The sequence below is a fragment of the Anabrus simplex genome, chromosome 5, assembly GCF_040414725.1.
Source record: "Anabrus simplex isolate iqAnaSimp1 chromosome 5, ASM4041472v1, whole genome shotgun sequence".
Lineage (NCBI taxonomy): Eukaryota > Metazoa > Arthropoda > Insecta > Orthoptera > Tettigoniidae > Anabrus > Anabrus simplex.
In genome coordinates this window covers 336,995,431-337,018,799 of record NC_090269.1, presented here as the reverse complement: position 1 = coordinate 337,018,799, position 23,369 = coordinate 336,995,431, and the positions used below count along the sequence as shown (strand labels likewise).

Here is a 23,369-nt window from a genome sequence, read left to right as displayed (position 1 = left end):
GTAAAGCCTCCTCGAGGCATACAACAACTCAATTTTCAGAAAGAGCAACTCGCTCTCAAAATTTAAGCCTATCAAAGGCCACACCAAACTCCACATTCAAGTTGTCCTCCAAGGACATGAAAACAGCGGTAAAAATACCCAACCTACTGAGGCCTATTAAGTAAAGAAACAGGTAAATTACATGGCCTCTAAAATACCAACTTGAGAGGAGGCGTTCTTGCCGTCCTCATACACTTTATATAAAACCTACTTGGCACTAGGCCGTTACTGCAAGGGCTAATCCCATACTAAAGAGGTGACTTTTAGAAGGAAACAATTTACATTACGTTAAGGAAGAAACGGTTGTGAAAATAAGTTCACCTCAATGCAATATGAGTGGGAGCTCGAGAGGGTAAAGCACTCTCTATCCCAATATGTAGTTTAAAAGATAGAATTGATACTAAGTGTCTTTACATTTTAGGCAAAAGTTACATGGTGGAAAGGCTTTGGACCTGCCCCGAGAGTAAAACTGCTGAGCTGACAAGAAAAGAAGTTATTAAACGGCCATTACCTGGTGGCTGAACTGCTGCCCGAAGAAAGAGGCGCTTCCCGCCCCCCGCTACGTACTTTATGCACTGATAGATGTTACTGAAGTGGCCTGGAGACCCGAAAATCAGCAGTTTATATACCCTCGTGGAAAGTTTGAGGCGTTTCAGGAATGAGAACACCCTCCCACAAAAATTTTATTGGTTAACGACGAAAACCCCAACACTAGATGAGGAAGAAACACCTTATTGGTGGAAAATTAATTACAGAAAATTATGATTGGCCAGTTTCAAAACTGGCAGAAAGAAAGGGTTAATATTGCCAACTTAAACAATAACTGAAAGAAATTTAACAAAGAACAAACTTATGAATTCAAAATTTCTCCAAAAACATAGTTCTTTCACTTCGCACTAGGGTGCACAATTGTAGTTCTTCAGTAGTGCCATCTGGAAGAGAATGTCCACACTTCTTACTACAGGCAAAACAAAAATACATCGAAAACGACCCAGTTCAGAAACTTCAAAATTTCCAAGTAGTGACATCTTCTGAGAAACTTGAAAATTAACACAGTAGATAAAGTTCAGACTTCCTCCAGTAGAGGAGTTTCAACTGGCGCAAAGTTTGAATTAGCGGCGTGGGCGTGTACCACCCGGTACAGACCTCCCCCCCCCCCCCAAAAAAAAAGTTCCGCCAAGTTTCTAAATTTGGTTTGATTCAGTTTCAGAATTCTTTATAGTAACTTTAGATGTAAAGTCTTTATGCTTGTAGAGGTTGAATTCAGAAGGAAACTTTCAGTTTTTAAAGTTGAGGAAAAATTTTCTAAGTCCACCAGATATTGCAGTTGGGTTCAAAACTGTAGTAATTGTTGATATTAAATGTCTATGTAGCTGATTACATATATCCACCGTTGATTAAGTTCGACGGCCAGACCGGCCGCTGCTGCTTGTGTCCAGATGAGGCCGCTCGGACCCCTCAAGTACCCTGAGATACCACTCGCCCGCACTATGAGAGGAGTAGCGGAGTTGAAGCACGCCGCGCCCGCGGCGAACATGCAGGTCGCGGGCCAGTAATAGGTTGTGCGCCGCACATCAGCCTTGGCCGGGAGGGGGACTCCGGCTCGCTGTACACTGGTTGGCCTCACTGGAGAAGGGCGGGCCCGTACCCTGCCTCAGTAGTGGTACGGCGCCGCGCTGCTGCGGGGGGGCACTGAAACATTAAAGCTCGGCGGCAGAATTTTGTTGGACCAGAATGATTTTAGGGTACATTCATTGTGGTGGAACTGAGGGGCCAGCGGCGTAGAAATATTTATTTCATTTGAAAGCCACCGTGTGTAGTTGGGCAGGAGACGGGAGCGTGGTAATGGCCGTGGTAAGGACAGGATGGCAGTTTAACTGGTCAGGGAAGGTTTACAATAAATGGTTACCCACAAAGGAAACAGATTCCAAGGGCAGAAGGCCTTAAAAGTGAAACCCCTCAAACAAAAATATAACCTTCATATTTCTTTCAAAATTATATGAAGTAAGTTAACACAGAAATTACACCGGTTTCACCTGTGACAGGTGAACCCTAAATATCCTCTCGGTGGCTGGATTGCTTAGCAATAAGGTAACGGGAGTAAGGAAATCGAGAATAGTACACGGCCCATGAAATCTGGGGGCAAACTTGCCTGCGGGAACAAAATTCTTGACCATCACCTGGTCGCCTACCTTCAAATTGGTGGGTCTCCGTCCACGATCATATCTTTCCCTAACCTTTTCATGAGACACTTTAAGATTGGCTTTAGCCTTCTTCCAAAGATCGTTAATGTTATCGGGATCTATTGTCTCAGGTAGAATGTCACTCAGAGACCAGAGGTTAGAGAGCGGCGTGTTGGGAACAAACTTGAACATCAACGAAGCTGGAGTAAATTTATGTGATTCATGAACAGCCGAGTTCAAAGCAAAAGCTAACCAATGCAGGGACGAGTCCCACCTAGAATGATCTTCATGATGATAGGCAATAAGCGCGGACCTGAGATTCCGATTAACCCGTTCAGCCAGAGATGCTTGAGGGTAATAAGCAGAAGTTGTCACAAGAGAGATGGACAGGTCAAAACAGAATTTACGAAATAGATTAAATGTAAAAGCCTTACCATTATCAGACACAATATATTGACACGGACCAAAAGAAGCAAAGATTGAATTTAGACAAGTAATGGTGGACTGAGCAGTAGCCAGCTTAGTCAGAAATAACCAGGAAAATCTTGTAAAACCATCTACACATACAAAGATGAACTTGTTGGCATTTCCCTTTGACTGGGGGAAGGGTCCTACATAATCAATATACAGGCGTTCCATTGGGCGCGAAGCCTGATGAGAAGACAAAAGGCCTACCTTGGTGGACATGGTGGGTTTACTAAGCAAACAGGATTTACAAGCTTTTACTAGTTCACGGATTTCACCGTCCATACCCTTCCAGAAAACCTTTCACGAATCTTTTCACGAGTTTTAAAGATGCCTAGATGCCCCACTAATGGGGTCTCATGATAGTACTTAAAGATCATAGGTACAAGAACAGCTGGAACGACAACTTTCATCATCTTATGCCTCGAAGGGCAACATAAAACACCATTCCTAGGTACATAAGGGACGACGTGTTCCCCAGAAGAAAGGGTTTCCATTATCGGAGCCAGCGTCGGATCTTCACGTTGGTATTTCTCGATATCCCTAAAGAGCATGGGAGCATCTGTTAAGATGGCATTAACCACAGATAGTATGGACTCGGGAGGTGATGAACTATCGACCGGTTCATGGGTCTCGACGTCGTTGGAAAACATACGGCTGAGTCCGTCTGCAACAACATTTTCAGTACCTCTGATATGCCTAACGTCAAATTGGAAGGCAGAAATTTGGATGGCCCAACGGGCTATACGACCAGTACGACGCGGCCTACCTAAGACCCAGCTTAAGGCTTGATTATCCGTCTCCAGGTCGAATATGACATGTTTCAGATAGAGACGGAACTTTTCTAAGGCAAATAAGACTGCCAAACCTTCGAGCTCATAGATGGAATACTTGGCTTCTTGAGCCGATAGAGTCCTAGATGCATAGGCGATGGGTCGCCTCCCTAGTTCAGTCTCTTGAAGAAGGACTCAAGTTACCGCCGACGACGTCACGTCGGTTTGGAAGATGAATTTTTTGGAGAAATCGGGCATAGCCAGAACAGGGGATTTACACAGAGCTAATTTAAGATCTTCAAAAGCGGCTTGTTGCGAAGGCCCCCCACTCGAATTTGACGCCTTTCGTACGGAGTAAGTTCAAGGGCGCCGCTCTATTAGCGAAATTTGGAATAAATTTCCTGAAGAAATTCACCATACCAATGAACCTGGCAATACCTTTTATGTCCTTGGGAGGTTTAAAATCACGGATGGCCTGTGTTCTAGAATGATCGACTGCAACACCATCGGGCGACACAATATGCCCTAGGAATGACATGGAGGGCTTAGCGAAGGCAACCTTGGATAACTTCACAGTTAACCCAGCCTTACGAAGGCGACTGAGAACTTCTCGCAGATGATCTAGATGTTCTTCGAAAGTCTCTGAAAATACGACATCATCAAGATAGTGATACAAGTACTCAAATTTTATGTCGGAGAAGACCCTATCTAGCAGTCTAGTGAGTACAGCTGTTCCCGTGGGGAGCCCGAAAGGCACGCGGTTGTATTCATACAAATTCCAATCCGTGGCAAAGGCTGTAAGGTGTTTAGACTCTTCGGCTAGGGGAATTTGATTGTAGGCCTGATTCAGGTCCAAGATGGTAAAGAATTTAGCTTTACGGAACCATGAAAAACAAGAATGAAGGTCAGGAAGGGGCACAGATTGTAACACCACCTTCCGATTGAGAGCCCTATAATCAATGACAGGCCTGAAGCCCCCTTGGGGTTTCGGGACTAGAAAAATAGGTGAAGAATACGCCGACTTAGAGGGCCTAATAATACCATCCTTCAACATTTGATCATCCTTCAACATTTGATCAATGATTTCTTTCAGAGCCTTCATTTTAGGTGGAGATAGCCTATATGGTGGAAAACGGACCAGAATCGAATCCGTGACCTCAATTTTGTATTCAATAAGGTCAGTAACACCAAGAGTATCAGAGAACACCTCTGGAAACAACTGACACAACTTACGAATACTATCAGCCTGCTCCTCCGGTAGATGTCTAAGGTCTAACAACATCTCATCCTGGGTAGGCGAAATAGAGGAACATGATACAGAATTACACTTTAACAAGGGGATTTTACAATTCGAAGCAAATTTGAATGTGCACGACTTACTCTGAAGGTCGAGCACTAGACCGGTGTGAGAAATGAAGTCAGCTCCCAATATAATGGGGCAAGACAAGTGCTTGGCCACAAACAATTTAATTTTCCATGTAAATTTAAAAATACGAATTTTGACATATAAGGAACCTAAAATTTCTAATGGAGAAGAATTAGCCGAAACATATTGAACAGACGATGAACAATAGTCAGGAAGTTTACAAATAGATTTCAATTTCGAATACCATTGAGCCGAAATAATTGAACAAACACTGCCTGAATCTAAAAGAGCTGTTACAGGTTCATTATTTAACTCAATTTTGAGAAAAGGTACGGGTGCGGGGGAGTCCGCCGCAATCCTAAGACATTCTTTGGGGCATTCAAAAGATGAATTTGAAGACTGAATTTTCCCTGAATTTTCGACCTGCTTACCAGGGGCTGAGCCTTGGGAAGCTGAATTAGTCGACTCAGCCGAAGCCGCTAGTCACTTATTATTAGTGACATTGGTGGAAGTTGCACCAGAAGTTGAGCAGGAGGGGGTGCTATTTGAATTTGGGCAATTCTTGGCGATATGTGAGAAAGCCCCACATTTAAAACAACCTTGTGATGAACCAGCTCCATTATTTGCCCTACTAGATTTGACCAATGGACATTTATTGCAAAGATGGTCAGGCGACCCGCAAGCATAACATTTACGGGCTGTGACTGGTCGGCGAGGTGGAGGCCGAGGATTACTAAAAGGAGGAGGGGGTTCTTTCGCGACACGCAAGGAATCGGCGTATCTAACTCCTTCCGCTGAGACGGCCAATGCTTCAAGTTCAGAGAAGGTTTGCGGGCACGCCGCGAAACACAAATATGACCTATAAGATGGTGAAATACCTTCCACAATAGCCTGTACAATCTGATCTTCAGGGAAGTGAAGAGCAAACGCCCTAGTATAGAACTTAATATCTTGGATGAAATCTGCCAAGTTTTCATCCAACCGCTGTACACGATAATAGTACTTCTGAATAAGTGAGGACCTTGCCCTAGCCGGAATGAAGTTAGCTAGCAAGTGGGCGTGGAAGTCTTCAATAGATGATTGTTCGGCAATGGCTCTTACTATTTTGTCTGAGAGAACACCAATTGCATAAGGATAAATTATCTGCAAAATTTGACATGGAGAAAGAGAAAAACAAGAGCATGGTCCTGAAACTCAACTAAAAACCTTAAGAATGAAATTACTTCACTGGTGATATTAACAGAAAACTTAGAGATACCTCTGAGCAACATTGCTAATGGATGAGGCAAGCTGCTGAACCCAGGTAACATAGTAAGTAAAGGTTTAAGTGGCAAAGAAGTTAATTCAGAACGTACATTATTCAACGAGGTACGGCGTTCAGACTCGTCCAATGGGGCAGAGATTGTTTGAGCTCCAACGGTTTTCGTATTGACTTCTCCCTTAGGAGGCTCTTCTTCGCTACCTACATTCACCGTAGTGGGTTGATCAGTTTTGGGAGGAACTTCCCCAGTTAACAATTGGGTAACCTTACTGGACAATTCAGAAAGATTTTCAAGAACCACACTAGCTTCCTTCCTCTGAACGTCATTCAACTTCAGAGACAACAGATCGTTAACTCTATTAGAAAAATGAAATAACCTGGCTTGCACACGTTTAATTTGATTGGGAGAAGGATCATTTTCTTCAAAAAAGGTAATTACAGATGCCAGCTCAGTAGTATTGTCCGTGATCGTGGAGTGAGAGTCGTCAATTTCTTTCTCTCCCAAAGTGGGGATGGAAATGGACTCTCTAAGCTTATTTGTGTCTACCGCAACCGTGCCTCCAGATTGCACGTTTCTAATAGTTAATTCATAGATCAACTCCTCCTTGCGTAAATAGTTAAGATGGAGAACATCGTGAGGGCCGGGCATGATGACAAAGCAATTTTGAAAACAACCAGAAAAATCAAAAAAATTCCAGCAACTGAGAAAATTGTTAGAGTTCGAAAACAAGGCAATGTTTAGCCGTCAAAAGGGACTAAATTGAGACCCATTCAACCACGCTCTGCTACCACTTGTTACCGTGGTTTGGTGGATTAGCAGAGGTGAAAGAAGGTGCGGGGGTGAACAGGTCTCAAAATACGAAATTAAAGTTAAGATAAAATTTAACAAGGTTATATTTTCTTTTCAAGATTAAGAAATAACAAATAGAACAGGTACTCAGTAGCCGAAACACAATTCGAAAATGTACAATTACAGTGATTACAGGATTTGGGCTCCAAGAGCCAGACACACAATTCTTGAGCTATAAGCCCAACCTTACGATATACAGAATTCAACAAAGGGGCAGAAGACCCCAATCATGCCTAGGAGCACTTGCTCCTCTTTACACGGTAAAGCCTCCTCGAGGCATACAACAACTCAATTTTCAAGAAAGAGCAACTCGCTCTCAAAATTTAAGCCTAACAAAGGCCACACCAAACTCCACATTCAAGTTGTCCTCCAAGGACATGAAAACAGGGGTAAAAATACCCAACCTACTGAGGCCTATTAAATAAAGAAACAGGTAAATTACATGGCCTCTAAAATACCAACTTGAGAGGAGGCGTTCTTGCTGTCCTCATACACTTTATATAAAACCTACTTGGCACTAGGCCGTTACTGCAAGGGCTAATCCCATACTAAAGAGGTGACTTTTAGAAGGAAACAATTTATATTACGTTAAGGAAGAAACGGTTGTGAAAATAAGTTCACCTCAATGCAATATGAGTGGGAGCTCGAGAGGGTTAAGCACTCTCTATCCCAATATGTAGTTTAAAAGATAGAATTGATACTAAGTGTCTTTACATTTTAGGGAAAAGTTACATGGTGGAAAGGCTTCGGACCTGCCCCGAGAGTTAAACTGCTGAGCTGACAAGAAAAGAAGTTATTAAACGGCCATTACCTGGTGGCTGAACTGCTGCCCGAAGAAAGAGGTGCTTCCCGCCCCCCCGCTACGTACTTTACGCACTGATAGATGTTACTGAAGTGGCCCGGAGACCCGAAAATCAGCAGTTTATATACCCTCGTGGAAAGTTCGAGGCGTTTCAGGAATGAGAACACCCTCCCACAAAAATTTTATTGGTTAACGACGAAAACCCCAACACTAGATGAGGAAGAAACACCTTATTGGTGGAAAATTAATTACAGAAAATTATGATTGGCCAGTTTCAAAACTGGCAGAAAGAAAGGGTTAATATTGCCAACTTAAACAATAACTGAAAGAAATTTAACAAAGAACAAACTTATGAATTCAAAATTTCTCCAAAAACATAGTTCTTTCACTTCGCACTAGGGTGCACAATTGTAGTTCTTCAATAGTGCCATCTGGAAGAGAATGTCCACACTACTTACTACAGGCAAAACAAAAATACATCGAAAACGACCCAGTTCAGAAACTTCAAAATTTCCAAGTAGTGACATCTTCTGAGAAACTTAAAAATTAACACAGTAGATAAAGTTCAGACTTCCTCCAGTAGAGGAGTTTCAACTGGCGCAAAGTTTGAATTAGCGGCGTGGGGATGTACCACCCGGTACAATAATAATAATAATAATAATAATAATAATAATAATAATAATAATAATAATAATAGGAATGACAGAATATTCCAAAGAAGGAAAAAAAAAACATTCTATGTGGCGTAGAAACTTGTAAGCCAAGAGCTTCGTGACTCAATATTATGAAACACTGTGCAAGCTAAATATGCATTTCTTCTGGAAATGAACAATGTCACGTGTAGGAGACATACGGATAGCTTCCAAGCTTTTCGAGAACATCACATGTAGTTGCAACGTGATAGGGAGTTGCCATATTAAGGAACTAATCAGAGAAGAGTGATGCTGTGACATGTACAAGTGACTAGTGGTGGTAGTGTATTAATCAGTAGAGATTCTAGAAGGGATGGAAAAGAAATATAAACTCATAACTCGTAAGCAACAAGGCTTTTGATTCTCAGATCTTGAAGGTAGACTTTTGACTGTCGGCGTTTAGAGGCCCTATCGCCCATTGAACTATTCGACAGCCAGGGAGAATTGTTAAGAGTGCTGGTAGACTTTGAGTAGAGCCGCGAGTACGCAGTTACAGTACAGGCAAGTTAGAGGGACAATAGGCTCTTGTACTGAGTGTGATTCGTTAGTGAACAATCACAGGGGTTTTCCACACCAGTAGTCAATTAGGTGTTGAAGAATAAGAATAATAAATAACCAGCATTCATTCTTATTTGGGAGAGTTTCGTATCGCAGTCGAGGGATCAACTCCACCCCGCACTTAAGTATTCAACCAGTAAATATACATATTCTTTTGTGTAATATAAAGACTCAAAGACTCCCAGAAAGTTCTAAAGTTGAGAGAGAATTTAAAGATGATTGGTGTCAGAGTATATAGTGTCAGAATTGTATATGTAATTTGTACATATGTATATATATTCAACGGTTTTAGAATATAAGTGATATTCAAACAACCTTTGCCAATCTGACTATACACTCTCATGTCCCTAGCCTGCCGAAATCCTTAGGATCACGACACTAGCAACATTTGTGAAACAAATTACGATTGAGCATCCGCAGCAGCGGCTTTCATATTTACCACATATTTACCCATATTCTTTGATTTACCGTATTTCATTACCTTACATTTCGCGTTTACATGCCACTGTAACCATATTGAGAAAACAATCGATCTTGTTCTCTAGAACGCAACTAAAACACAATAAGACCTGAATGCCTGTTTATATGTGGTGTATTGAGTATGACAACTGTATTCAAATCTATTTCAATACTCCATGTAAACGTAGTAAATATTTACGAGAATGAACGGCTTGAATACGACCCACACCCAAGATTTAGAACCAATATTTTGGGGGAAAAAGTGCGGGTGGTATTCAGGATTATACGGTAACAGGCTAGAATGAAAATGACCAATGCCCCATATACTTAACAACTTATGTGTCTGTATGCTTCTAAATTGCAAAGTGGATTTTAATGCATAAAAATTTAGGCACTCTTTGAAACTATCCTTAAATGAGAATCAATTAAACTTTCAGAAAAAGCTTATGGAATAAGACATAGAAAAATGTGAAAATTCACTCCAGACTTCAATGACACCAAAGTTAAGAGTACTTAAAGAAAACTTACACTGGCCGAACTTGAGGTTTTGGTTTAGGTCTCCGACTTACTCCATTTTTCCAAGCATCTGCAACAGCCTCCAATTCTACATCCGAAACAGGTGCATCCTTTACCACAACCTAAGAAAAAAAAGAGCATGAAGATAAGAAATATATAAAAATAACACTAAAAATACTAGTATCCTATTATTTGTAATTCATACAGAATTAGCTAAGAACTGTGTAATAGCTTCACAGCATAAGGGTTTGAAGATTTACTGGTGAATATTTTACAAACGTATATCCATCAAATCTGGGAAAAGATGGGAAAACATACAAAAGAAAGGCAATGACAGGTAACTATCAAAGAGTACAGAAGAAAGGTCAAACATAAAATTACAAATAGACAAGGACTACTCCCCTACTTTACACAACTGATTTCAGAAGACAGGCCAGAGAAAATGATAGTACACTCATCTTTGTTTGTAAATCTCGTTTCAATGCGGACCAATAATGAAATTTTTGACGTTAAATAAGTACACTCCATAAAAAACAGAACACCTTGAAAGACGAGATAAAAAGTTCATATTCACAGGACATGTTCATTAGTATGTTCTGCAGAAACGATTAGCATTTCAGTCACCTAGATTCAGCATGTGTCCTGTTGCCTAGTAAGCACTAGGTCCTCCATGGGCACTGATAACTTTTTTTATGCATGATGGCAACGACGCGTATAAGGCACGAATGGCGTCCTGGGGTATAGCCATCCATGCTGCAAACACCTGGTTCCACAGTTCATCTTTGGTGGTTGGCACTGGGTCATAGTGCCGCACTCATCTTTTCACCATATCTCACACATTTTTGATTGGCGACAAGTCCAGGGATTGGGCAGGCCAGGGCAACAGTCTGACATCCTGTGACAACAATAAGGCACGCGTTCGTGCAGCAACATGTGGTCGTGCATTGTCTTGCTGAAATATGGCATCTGGGGTGTCTTGCAGAAAGGGAACGGCTCTGAGTCAAAGGATGTCATCCACGAAGGTCGAACTGGTCACAATGCCTCGACACGCACCAACTGTGTACCCAATAGCACCCCACACCATAAGGCTTTGACTTGATGCTGTATGTCTTGTGCGAATGCAGTTAATGTGATGCCTCTCCCCTGTCTACGGTGAATCAAAATGTAGCCATCACTTTCAAACAAACAGAACCTGGATGCATGCCATTCCTGTCCCCAGTAACACTTTTTCATACACTATTGCAGTCTAGCATGTTTATGCACATTAGTCAAAGGTAGGCAGAGAAGTGGACGACGCGCCGGTAACCCAGACCGTAATAAACGACGATGGACTGTCACACCTGATAGTGTACGATGTGTTTGTTCCATCGTTGCACCAGAGCCGAGGAAGACGCAGACTTGTCCTGCAGTGACATTCAAATGAGGTGTCGATCTTCTCAGAAGGTGGTCTGGGTGGTGCGACCACACCCATCCCGTCGTGTTCCACGGCCTTCTGTGAACCATTCTGTACATACCCGTTGCACTGCCGACACACTTCGTCCCACACGAGCAGCAATTTCCCGAATGGATTCATCACATTCTCTCATGCCAATAATACGCCCTCTTTCAAACTCGCTCATTTGACGGTATGGTTCTCAAGTAATGAACTTCATTCCGGTTCCGTATTGACTTTAAATATCTAAGATGAAATTCTAATTTTTTTATTTTTTTTATTTTTATTTTTTTTTATTTTTTTTTTTTTTTTTTTTTTGCTATTTGTTTTACGTCACACCGTCTTATGGCGAAAATGGGAGAGGAAAGGCCTAGGAATGGGTAGCAGTCGGCCATGGCCTTAATTAAGGTAGAGCCCCAGCATTTGCCTGGTGTGAAAATGGGAAACCACGGAAAACCATCTTCAGGGCTGCCAACAGTCGGATTCAAACCAACTATCTCCCGGATGCGAGCTCACAGCTGTGCGCTCCTAACCACACGGCCAACTCGCCCGGTCTAAAAGAATTTAATTGTGTAAAGTCCACCTGTTCAATACACGTTTGCCATTTAATAAATGATCTGTTTAAAATGCTACATACAGTAGAACCCCTTTTAAATGAATCTCAGGGGGGTTAGATATTTCTTAAGAAGGGGTTTTCCTTAAACGGGGTTTCAAAGAAAATAGGCTATGTATCACAAGAAATAATAAAACATTTATGTCGTTAAGTAATGTAAAGTCAAGAAATAATAAATGAACGCATTAGAAATGCTAAAAAGTCATATTAAAACAAGAATGAGAGAAAATATCTACAAAGCAGCAGACATAAATTCCTTAGTGGACCATTGGGAGCATAACCTGCAGCAAGGAAAAGAGAGGTATTACTGACAATTTTAACTTGAAGGAACACAGGCCTAACATGATTTTAAAGAGATTTGTGAAAAATAGACCATGAGAACTGTAAGAATAAGTATATGAACTTTCACTTTCTGACTAGAAACACTCCCATTTCATCTGCGTTAAAAATATCCTTACCATCATATCCTTAAAAAAGTTAAGGCAATGTATACTTTTTCCAGTTCGCAACTATATTGTCATTAACTTACGCACTCTTGCCATACGTTTTGGAATGAAAGATTGTGCCATTTTATAAAACGATCAAACCAGCCATTAGAAGCATTGAAATCGACCAAACCCAGCTTAAGTGTGACTTCCCGAGCTTTTTGTTTAAGTATGTTCCCGTCAATTGTAGCGTTCTCACTCCTTTCTCCCTCGAACCATTTCATTAAAATGTTTTCAAGTTCCTCGTACGGCGAAGAACGAATATTCTTCATTATTCTTGCCCCAGAACCGCACCCCACATCCGCGGTCAGAATATCTTCCTTCTGTTTCATGATGCCAAACAGCATAGAGAGTGCCAAGTTATATCTGTTTGCCGTCTATGACAAAGGTACATGGCTATCCATTTCAACATCGCTAATGATGCTGATCTTTTGTTGAAGAGTCAGCTTCTTACGTTTAGCAGCTATAATAAATGTAGTCCTCCACAACTCGCAGTACAACTCGTATCACAGACAAGTGTAACTCGTAACACAACTTGCAATGCAGGAATAAAAACAGTGAATGAGGCTGGAAATATTCTTCAGTCTGTGCCAACCACGTGATTCCTAAGCAGCGATTGGTGTCGCGAGGCGGAAATGCCTATCCGGTGTAACAGCGCTGTGGCTATAGGTTACGGCAGCTGACCTCACTGGAGACATAACCACTGAACTATCGTTAGTGAAGATTCTCCTTTTTTAGATAATCATGGGACATGATATTAAATTTAATTATGGGATTATTTATACATTTTTTAAATTTATGATTAATTGCCAGTATTATGGATGCTGTAAAATATGACTAGAAATCTTGCAGGCTTGATGTACGATATGAAATTAATAATTTTTATGGATATTTGAAGGTAAAGTAGCGACCCATCCTGACTAAAACTGTCCTAACTCCCAAATAGTTTGTGCAAATTATGCACTTTAAAGATTATTTTAATCCTTAATGAATCCTAGAAGAGGTTAAACACTTTATTTGGATGTCAAATTTGGGAAAAATCTCTAACTTATTTACTTATTTATGTGAAAAGTGATTTTCTTAGCACTGACTATGAATTAAAATCGCTCTACAGGGCAAATGGTTGGAGATAAGTACATGCCCTCGCATACTTTTTTGTAGAGCTTGAACAGTTCTACATTTCTTATGCTCACACTTGGGGTCCATCAATGATGATTCAGGCAGCGTAAGCCATGAAAGGTATGACTTTCTACTTGTTCTGTAATTTTTTCTAGAATACATTTTCATTTTGTTCAATATACATAGCAATTTTCAATTTCGAATTGCTTTTAATCTTCTGAAATATATCTTTCACTGTAAATCACATGAAGTTTGTTAGAGACTTTTCACCTAAATGTTTATATTTCATGAAGTTACTTGTGACCCGCAGCATGTACGCGTACGTCAATTATGCCTCTAGACCACACAGCTAGTCTCGCCGGAAACTGCACTTCGCTCCCATACAGCCATCATTCCAGTACTACCTACAGTTCAATGAACATAACTAAACCAACAACATCTAGCATGACGGAGACTGCTGCTTGCCAGTAATAGTGATTTTCAGAGGCCGCACCAATTTATCACGGCTCCACACATTGCTAAAGGAACGCTTTCATTTAGAGCCTTTACTTCGGACTGAGATTACGTGAAAACAGAAGTTAATTAACATTTCAAGCAAGTTTAGAAAATAGTATCTTATCGCAAGTTTTCGTTACAACAGGATGTGCGATCGTAATTTACGTAAAATATATTCCTTAAAAGCGGACTTTTCCTTATGTCAGGGTTTAAATGACATTGTGCTTATGACGATTTGGCTGGGCCTTATGAAAATCTTCGTTAAAGGCGGGAAATCCTTAACAACGAGTACGTTAAAATAGGGTTCTACTGTAGTTGTTTAAAAAGCTACATAGGACATGTTTCGACCTAGCCTAGAGGTCATCATCAGCTAAAGTAACATACAGAAGAAAGACATATAACAAAAACAGTGATAGACAAAAAAATTTGAGATAAAATACAATCAACTAATGCAATGGAAGTCTATGTTTAAAATGTACATAGCTTCAATATTAAAATACACTCAACAAATACAATGGAAATCTGTGTTTAAAATGTACATAGATTCAAACTTGGGCAAATTTAGTTGTAAGTGTGGGTCCGACCGTATTTAATACAATATTGGTTACTGGAGAAAATACTTTAAAATTTTTGTGAAGACAGTTAGATGTTCTATTTGTCATGCTTCTGGAAACAGAGTGAAGTTTTGAAAAATCCGTTACATTTCTTCACGGAGAATACAAGTATAGCCAGGATTTAAAAGTGGAAACACAAAGCCGAGTATGAGAACGAAGAATGAAGTAGAAGTAAAGGATAATATGAAGAGTCGCAAAATATTACTCACATCCTCTTTCCTATAGCCTTGTGCTTGTATAGATCAGGTTGGGTCGGTGTTGACTTCCACACTGACTGGTGACCCTTCTGAGGTTGTGTTGGGTGCGGGAAATGGAGAGTGAGGGGAGGGAGAGTGAGTGGTAGTATGGAAGGACGGACCAGTAATGTGTGTTGTGACAGATTTAATTGAGCTTTGCTTAAGATCCTTCTCGATTATTGTGTCAACCAGGATGTACATTTTTTCTTGAATTTCGTTAAGATTATGGATAGGATTCGATTTTTGATCGAGGTTTATACAAATATTTTCTAAAAATAAATTAAAATTAAAATATATTGTGGTTCCACCTATTCAATACAAAACTTATTAATGCAAGGTTACATTGTAAGTCAATCACAATTGGGACCGATTTCGACCTTTAGTCAGGGTCATCCTCAGCCTGTCATTCAAAAGGTGCTAGGTAAAAATTCACTGGCAAATAACAAGAGAACATAGAAAACATAAACTTTCTTCACATGACGAAAGTTCAGTATCGCATAAGTAAGATGCATTGGGTATTCAAAAGTCTTTTAAATCTTGATGTGGAGATAAATAATTATCTCGATGTTGGATTTTGTAGTCATATGTTTTATAGTTTAAGAAGCAAATAGCTGGTTGTTATTGTTTTTATGCAGAAAAGTTGAAGGAAGCACCAGTGTGAAGAGAAATAAGTGAATTTTTACCTTGCACCTTTTGAACAACAGTCTGAAGATGACCCTGACTAAAGGTCGAAACCGGTCACAACTGTGATTGACTTATAATGTAACCTTGCATTAATAAGTTTTCTACCGGGCGAGTTAGCCGTGCGGTCAGGGGCACGTGGCTGTGAGCTTACATCTGGGAGATAGTGGGTTCAAATCACCCTGTTGGCAGCCCTGAAGATGGTTTTTCATGGTTTACCATTTTCACACCAGGCAAATGCTGGAGCTGTATCATAATTAAGGCCATGCCGCTTCCTTCCAAACTATTAGGCCTTTCCTATCCCATCGCCGCCATAAGACCTATCTGTGTCGGTGTGATGTAAAGCAACTAGCCAAAAAAAATTTTTTTCTTATATTGAATAGGTGGAACCACAATATATTATTAATTTAATTGCAATCTCAGTTCAATACGGACCAAATGAAATTCTTATCATTCAATTTAATAAAGTTCTCTTTTTGGTTATATGTAGGATATCTAGACCTTTATCTACGGTGAAGAATGAGTGATTGTGATCTTTCATGTATTCACTCATAGCGGAAAATCTTTTGTATTTAGCTGCATTAACATGTTCTTTGTAATGGATTTGAAAGTTTCTCCCAGTTTGTCTGATACAGCAGGCATCACACTGGTTACAGGACAACTTTAGAAGTGGTGTTGTTAGTTCTAAAGATGACATTGAGGTTCTGTTTTTTATTTTTTTTATTTTTAATGTTTGAGATTTGAAAGTGAAGGTGACAAAATCAGTATTCCCTTCCTTTTATTTTCTAAGTGTGGGGCGGTGGGTTTATTTTTTTATCTTACTGAGAATTCTATGATATAAGTAAAGAAGTGGAATCAGAGATAAGGCTTTTTGCTGATGACGTTCTGTATAGAGTAACAAATAAGTTACAAGATTGTGAGCAACTGCAAAATGACCTCGATAATATTGTGTGATCTCTCTGACACAAACCGAATGAGCTTCTTACCATTCTGTACTGATAAATTTAGAGTTGGTTCTCCAAAATGAAGTAAATGAATATTGTTACTCGGCTTGTAGTATAACTAATGATGACTGAAGGAAGGAGGAAATGAAATGCAGACTATCATAAGCAAGAAAGGCCTTTCTCAAGAAAATAAATTTGCTTACTTCGAACATTGATATAGGAATTAGAAAGATGTTTACTGAAGTCTTTCTTCTGGCACATGAAATTGTATGGAAGTGGAACATGGACAGGAGAATTCTATTGGTGCAATTGGTAGATCGAATCACGAATGAAGGGATACTGAATCGAATTGGTGAAGGAAGAATATTCAGCAAAATTCAACCAAATGAGGAGATGAAATGCCTGGACATATCTTAAGACACCCAGGAATTGTTCAATTCGTTTCTGAGGGAACTTAAGGTGGTAAGCATGGTACCGTCCAAGGTATGAATATGACATGCAGATTAGAGTAGATCAGAAAGACAATGGTATGATGATAAACGGGGTTAAAAGTTAGGTTGCGAGTTTCACAAATAGGAAAAGTCCTCTCAGTTTTAATTACTGCATTGATGGGGTGAAAGTTTCTTATGGGGATCACTGTAAGTATCTAGGTGTTATAATACGGAAAGATCTTCATTGGGGTAATCACATAAATGGGATCGTAAACAAAGGGTACAGATCTCTGCACATGATTATGAGGGTGCTTAGGGGTTGTAGTAAGGATGTAAAGGAGAAGGCATATAAGTCTCTGGTAAGACCCCAACTAGAGTATGGTTCCAGTGTATGGGACCCTCACCAGGATTACCTGATTCAAGAACTGGAAAAAAAATCCAAAAAGCAGCTTGATTTGTTCTAGGGATTTCCGACAAAAGAGTAGCGTCGGGAAGTTAATATAAAGAACCACCTAATCAATACTTTATTTTTTCCTGAGGCAAAATTGAATACATATTAACACTTACAGAACATCATACTTGCCAACTTTTACAACCCAAAAATAGGAAGATTTTTTAATTCTTGGATTTCATCACGTATATTTCACCACAGTCTACGTGAAAATAGGTCAGGATAAAAGGCATACATATCTACAGTTACAGTGCGAATTGATCATTAAATTTAAAATCTTTAACTAAGAAAACATAAAAATGGTTACAAGAAAATGTACCTAATCACTCTCATTTATGACACTTACATACGAATAATAATATTTATGTCACACCGACACACACAACAAAATCCATAATACCATATTTTCTCGCGTAATTAACGCACTTTTTTTGACGAAAAATACAGGCGAAAACTGCGGATGCGTAAATTATTCAAGGAATTCAGATCTTTACAAATTATTTATAATTCATTTACGTTTAAAAGATACATCAAATATAATATAAAGACAATTGGTTCAACTCATTTGCGATTATCGTCATACAGCGTAAAATTCCGGCGTGAGATTTTTTCTGAAAAGTCAAATAGGGTACATCAGGTAAGTTAGACACGTGGGTTTCAAGTACCGACACTAGAAAATATTCTTCTCATTACGAGCTGAAAATACGGCCTGAATGGCATACCGAAAAAAAAAAACAAAAAAAAAAAAACTATCCAACACGAGAAGGGCTGGGCATCGAAGAAGGGACCCTGCTACATTACCCCAAACCGTTCGTATCTAATCTTGTACGAGTGACGTGTCCATCCATCCTTTCTGTTGAATACGAACGTGGATCACTCGCGGAAATTTTGCTTTAGGCACTGTTTTTCGTTTTAGAACAATGTAAGGTGTAACCTTTCTACCATCAGCAAGCATTGCAGTACATCGTTTTTGGCTTCCGATAGCGCGTACGATAACACTATATGTTCCTTTCTTATCGATTCTTCGACTTTGTGGCGTACGGAAACTGATTGGCGTCTGACGTGCGGTTCCTATAAAGGGAGATCAAATATTCCTTCATTTCACGCTTCTCAATCACAAAGCGATGACAATGGTTGAAATCATTCATCATTTTTTGGCATAATCTTGTTCTTCGTCGAAGAGAAAGTTCATTTCTCTTCAGAAAATTAATCAAGCCTCGGCTAACCTTCAAATCCGGGACCACTGATTCCATGTGCCGCGGCTATTTCTCATTCTTTAAAACACAGCATTTCGTGAGAAACGGCTTCTCCAACATTGCGCAACAAAATCATATATTTAAGCAGATAATCCTCTACTTGTAGAAACTTGCCGCTTTTTGGTCCGCGAAATGCTTTGGGAGACTTGTTGGCCGCTTGAAGTGCACTTCTGTTACCGCGGTAGCGCACGTTTCATTTGGACACTGAATACTTGCTGCCCGCTGCTCTATTCCCGTGTTTCGACGTAAATGATCACCGCGAGTTTGTATGATGCAGTATTACTGGAATACTGTGTACTGACAAACAATTTTGAGATCACAGAAGGTCCCGTACCCGAAACACTCGTAAAACTAGTGCACTGGGATTTCCTGACGGCTAATAACAGCAAGTTGCCCTGTGTGTGGAATGCCTGCTTCGCGATAGGAAGCCTGCTACTTGAGTAGTTGGCATCTTTATTTCGAAACGCATCCGGAGCTGAGTGATGGATGTTCGAAGTTGTGGGTGCGTCAAATACGTGAACATTTATTTTTCTCCACTTTGGACCCAAAATTATTGGGATGCGTAAATTATGCAAGGGCGTTAATTACGCGAAAAATACGGTAGTTTCCCTTAGACGGTAAAATGAACGGAAATGTATAGGTATCTCTGAACACTTGGAGATAACGTTTGTTATATTTTTTGGCCATAACGAGAAAAGAAAATGCCAGAAACTGTCACCGACAAGAACCCCCTTAAAAACATTAAATTCATTAAAATTATGCACTTAAATACGCGAAACTACCACATGCAAAACAATTCAATATGTCCCATACATTATTAACAAACGACTTTGACAGAGGGGGAAAAACACGTGGCCTACCACTCCGACGAAACTGCGCACAGAAAAGATGTCAACAGCGCGCGAACAGCACAATAAACTCGTTCTTTCGTCCCGATTAACTGAGTCGCTAGCGCGCGCTAGCCTCTTGCTTGCAGGACGATTGCCGCCCCGAATCCCCAGCTGCATAAAGCGCGCACGCTGTTGTGGTGTGCGGGAAACACGATACACGGAGGCGACGGACGAAATACTCACGAAATAAAGCAACAAATAAATACGCTTGAAAATAAGGTTTCGTAAATTACACAAGTACGTAAGAATTTATCCTTTATCGAAGGGGAAGAGTATTGGCGGTACTAGAGGTTATATTAGTCAAAAATCGGAAGAAGTAAAAATAAATCGGAAGACGAGTTAAAAACCGGAAAGTTTCCGGGTAAATCGGAAGGGTTGGCAGGTATGGAACATGTTTCGACCACTTAGTGGTCATCTTCAGCTGTATAAAGAAAAAACTAAGATGAAAAACCATTAGGATAATAAGCACAAGTGATACTCTTAGGTTATAATGGAAAAAAAAAAGTATCGATTAGGTGGTTCTTTATATTAACTTCTTGATTATACTCATCCATACGGTCATGAAATGGACGACTTGTAATAAAAAGAGTAGCGTTACAAAAATGTTGCAAAGTTTGTGTTGGGAAGAATTGAGAGAAAGAAGAAGAGCTGCTCGACTACACACCCCACTCTGAAGAGTCTAGTGTCAGACCTAAGACGAAACGCTGGTTAATAGAGCAAACGCCTGAAAAGCCATACATCTGATTTTTGATATGCTCTATTGGTGGAAAAATATTTAATTCCCTCCATGGAAACTTAGAATTTCCATAAGTGGTATGTTCCGAGCTGTCAGCGGAGAGATGGCGTGGAATGACATTAGTAGACGAATAAGTTTGAATGGCGTTTATAAAAGTAGGAAAGATCACAATACGAAGATAAAGTTGGAATTCAAGAGGACAAACTGGGGCGAATATTCGTTTATAGGAAGGGGAGTTAGGGATTGGAATAACTTACCAAGGGAGACGTTCAATAAATTTCCAATTTCTTTGAAATCATTTAGGAAAAGGCTAGGAAAACAACAGATAGGGAATCTGCCACCTGGGCGACTACCCTAAATGCAGATCAGTATTGATTGATTGATTCTGTCAGCTCAGACAGTCATTCTTCCTCCTTCTTTCATCAGACCACTATCTAGGAACAGGCTAAGTGACTTCAGCAAACTTCTTCTAAAAAGATCTTGGTTTATTTCCCAAACTGACACGCTTTTGAGGATGCCTCTATTTGAATCCATACAATCATCTTCGTTTCTGCTTGTCAAATTTCTGTTTGTTCTAATGAGCTAGTTTTCTTTTCATTTGATTGTTTACATTTGATTGTAAAGGAATGACAATATGCAATGATACAAGACAACTTAGAAAAATATGTAAATATGTAAATAAAGGGTACAGATCTCTGCACATGGTTATGACGGTGTTTAGGGGTTGTAGTAAAGATTTAAAGGAGAGGGCATGTAAGTCTCTGGTAAGACTCCCACTAGAGTATAGTTCCAGTGTATGGGACCCTCACCAGGATTACTTAATTCAAGAACTAGAAAAAATCCAAAGAACAGATGGATTTGTTCTGGATGATTTCCGACAAAAGAGTAGCGTTACAAAAATGTTGCGAAGTTTGGGCTGGGAAGACATGGGAGAAAGGAGACGAGCTGCTCGACTAAGTGGTATGTTAATACCAATACAAGTGGTCCGTTATTGGACATCATAAATTTTCCATCTAACTCATTCCTGGTTGCCAGCATTTCGCCCCCATGTGCTAAACTGGGCTCATCAGTTGGTACCTAGCACACCCACCAAGACGCATGGCTAGTGCAAACTGTGGAGGCCACTGCGTAGGCTACTTGGAGCCATTCCCAGTGGGAATCAACATCTCTATCATAAGTGGTATGTTCCGAGCCGTCAGTGGAGAGATTGCGAGGAATGACATCAGTAGATGAATATGTTGGAGTGATATCTTTAAAAGTAGGAAAGATCACAATATGAAGATAAAGCTGGAATTCAAGAGGACAATTTTTTTTTTTTTGCTTTACGTCGCACTGACACAGATAGGTCTTATGGCGACGATGGGACAAGGAAGGGCTAGGAGTGGGAAGGAAGCAGCTGTGGCCTTAATTAAGGTAGAGCCTTAGCATTTGCCTGGTGTGAAAATGGGAAACCACGGAAAACCATTTTCAGGGCTGCCAACAGTGGGGTTCGAACCTACTATCTCCCGAATACTAGATACTGGCCGCACTTAAGTGACTGCAGCTATCGAGCTTGGTTCAAGAGGACAAATTGGGGCAAATATTCATATATAGGTAGGGGAATTAGGGATTTGAATTACTTACCAAGAAAGATGTTCAATAAATTTCCAATTTCTTTGCGATTATTTAAGAAAAGGCTAGGAAAACAACAGATAGGGAATCTGCCACCTCGGCGACTGCACTAAATGTAGATCAGTAGTGACTGACTGGATAAAGTTTTTTTACTTTATTATTATTATCATTATTATTATTATTATTATTATTATTATTATTATTATTATTAACATGATCAAAGACTTTGAACACTAAGATATATATAATATCCGTAATTATTTGAAAATATAACTTGCCTGCATACATGTCATTCTATCAATAAACAGGGCTAGTAGGGGGAGACTATAGCGGGTGTGGTGTGGGCTGTCTTGCAGGGCTGTGGTGTCCTCTGCGCCAGAAACTATCAATGATACTTTAAATGTATGTACAATACATACACTGTAAAGTTAATATTCAGAAATAATATAAATTCCATGGGCTAAAGAGCTGCTTAGTTCAGCTGATGGCCCACCTTCCCCCAAATGGAGGAAAGGAAAGAATTAACTCCTTGATTTGGTTAAATTTTTTAGAGCAAAAGGTTGGTCAGCGGTTGCAGAGTGGGTAGAGTGGCTCTACGCCTCTATACTTGGGAGATGGAGAGGGGCTGGTCCTCACCACCGGCAGTTCTGAGAATGGTTTTCCATTCTCCTGCACTAAGGCAAACCGGGTGAGTTGGCCGTGCGGTTAGGGGCACGCGGCTGTGAGCTTGCATCCGGGAGATAGTGGGTTCGAATCCCACTGTCGGCAGCCCTGAGGATGGTTTTCCGTGGTTTCCTATTTTCACACCAGGCAAATGCTGGGGCTGTACATGAATTAAGGCCACGGCCGCTTCCTTCCAACTCCTAGGCCTTTCCTATCCCATCGTCGTCACAAGACCTATCTGTGTCGGTGCAACGTAAAGCCACTAACACTAAGGCAAATGCCGAGGCAGTTCCTGGTATTGGCCACGGCTGCCAACCCTCTCACCTTTACCTCAAAATCCTTCTCCAAAACAAATTTCGTGGCCTGAGGGATGGCATCACTCTCTAAGAGGCCTGCTGCCTCCTTGAGGGAAGGAATGAAAATACTAAGTAGTAGAGTGAAATATAGAGTTCAAAATGAACATACCTCATGGCTGGCAGGATCATATGCAGTGCTGGTGTGAAAACAAAGTACAGAGTGTGGAGAATATCACACCAGGGGCAGCTTCCTCTCTCCCCAACAATCAAAGTGCATTTCAAATCGTAAACGGCACTGACCGAATATATAGGCATGTTGGAGAGTAGAGGGGCCAAGGGGGAGGTATGTCACATCACCGACCCAAAAGGTAATGGACAGCACATGTTGGAACCTTTAGGTGTATATGAAGTCTTGAAGGCAATGACGTCAGCTGGGGTTGGCGTAAAAGTGT

At 40.4% G+C, this 23,369-nt stretch overlaps 1 protein-coding gene across 1 annotated transcript in view; it reads right to left on the bottom strand.

Moving 5' to 3' along the window:
- The window catches only part of MetRS (methionyl-tRNA synthetase 1), a 298,475-nt gene that overhangs the window by 210,950 nt on the left and 64,156 nt on the right, over positions 1–23,369 (bottom strand). The window contains exon 6 of the mRNA XM_067147600.2: positions 9,977–10,086. Coding sequence (XP_067003701.2) covers positions 9,977–10,086 — 110 coding nt within the window. The remainder of the gene's footprint in view (positions 1–9,976; positions 10,087–23,369) is intronic.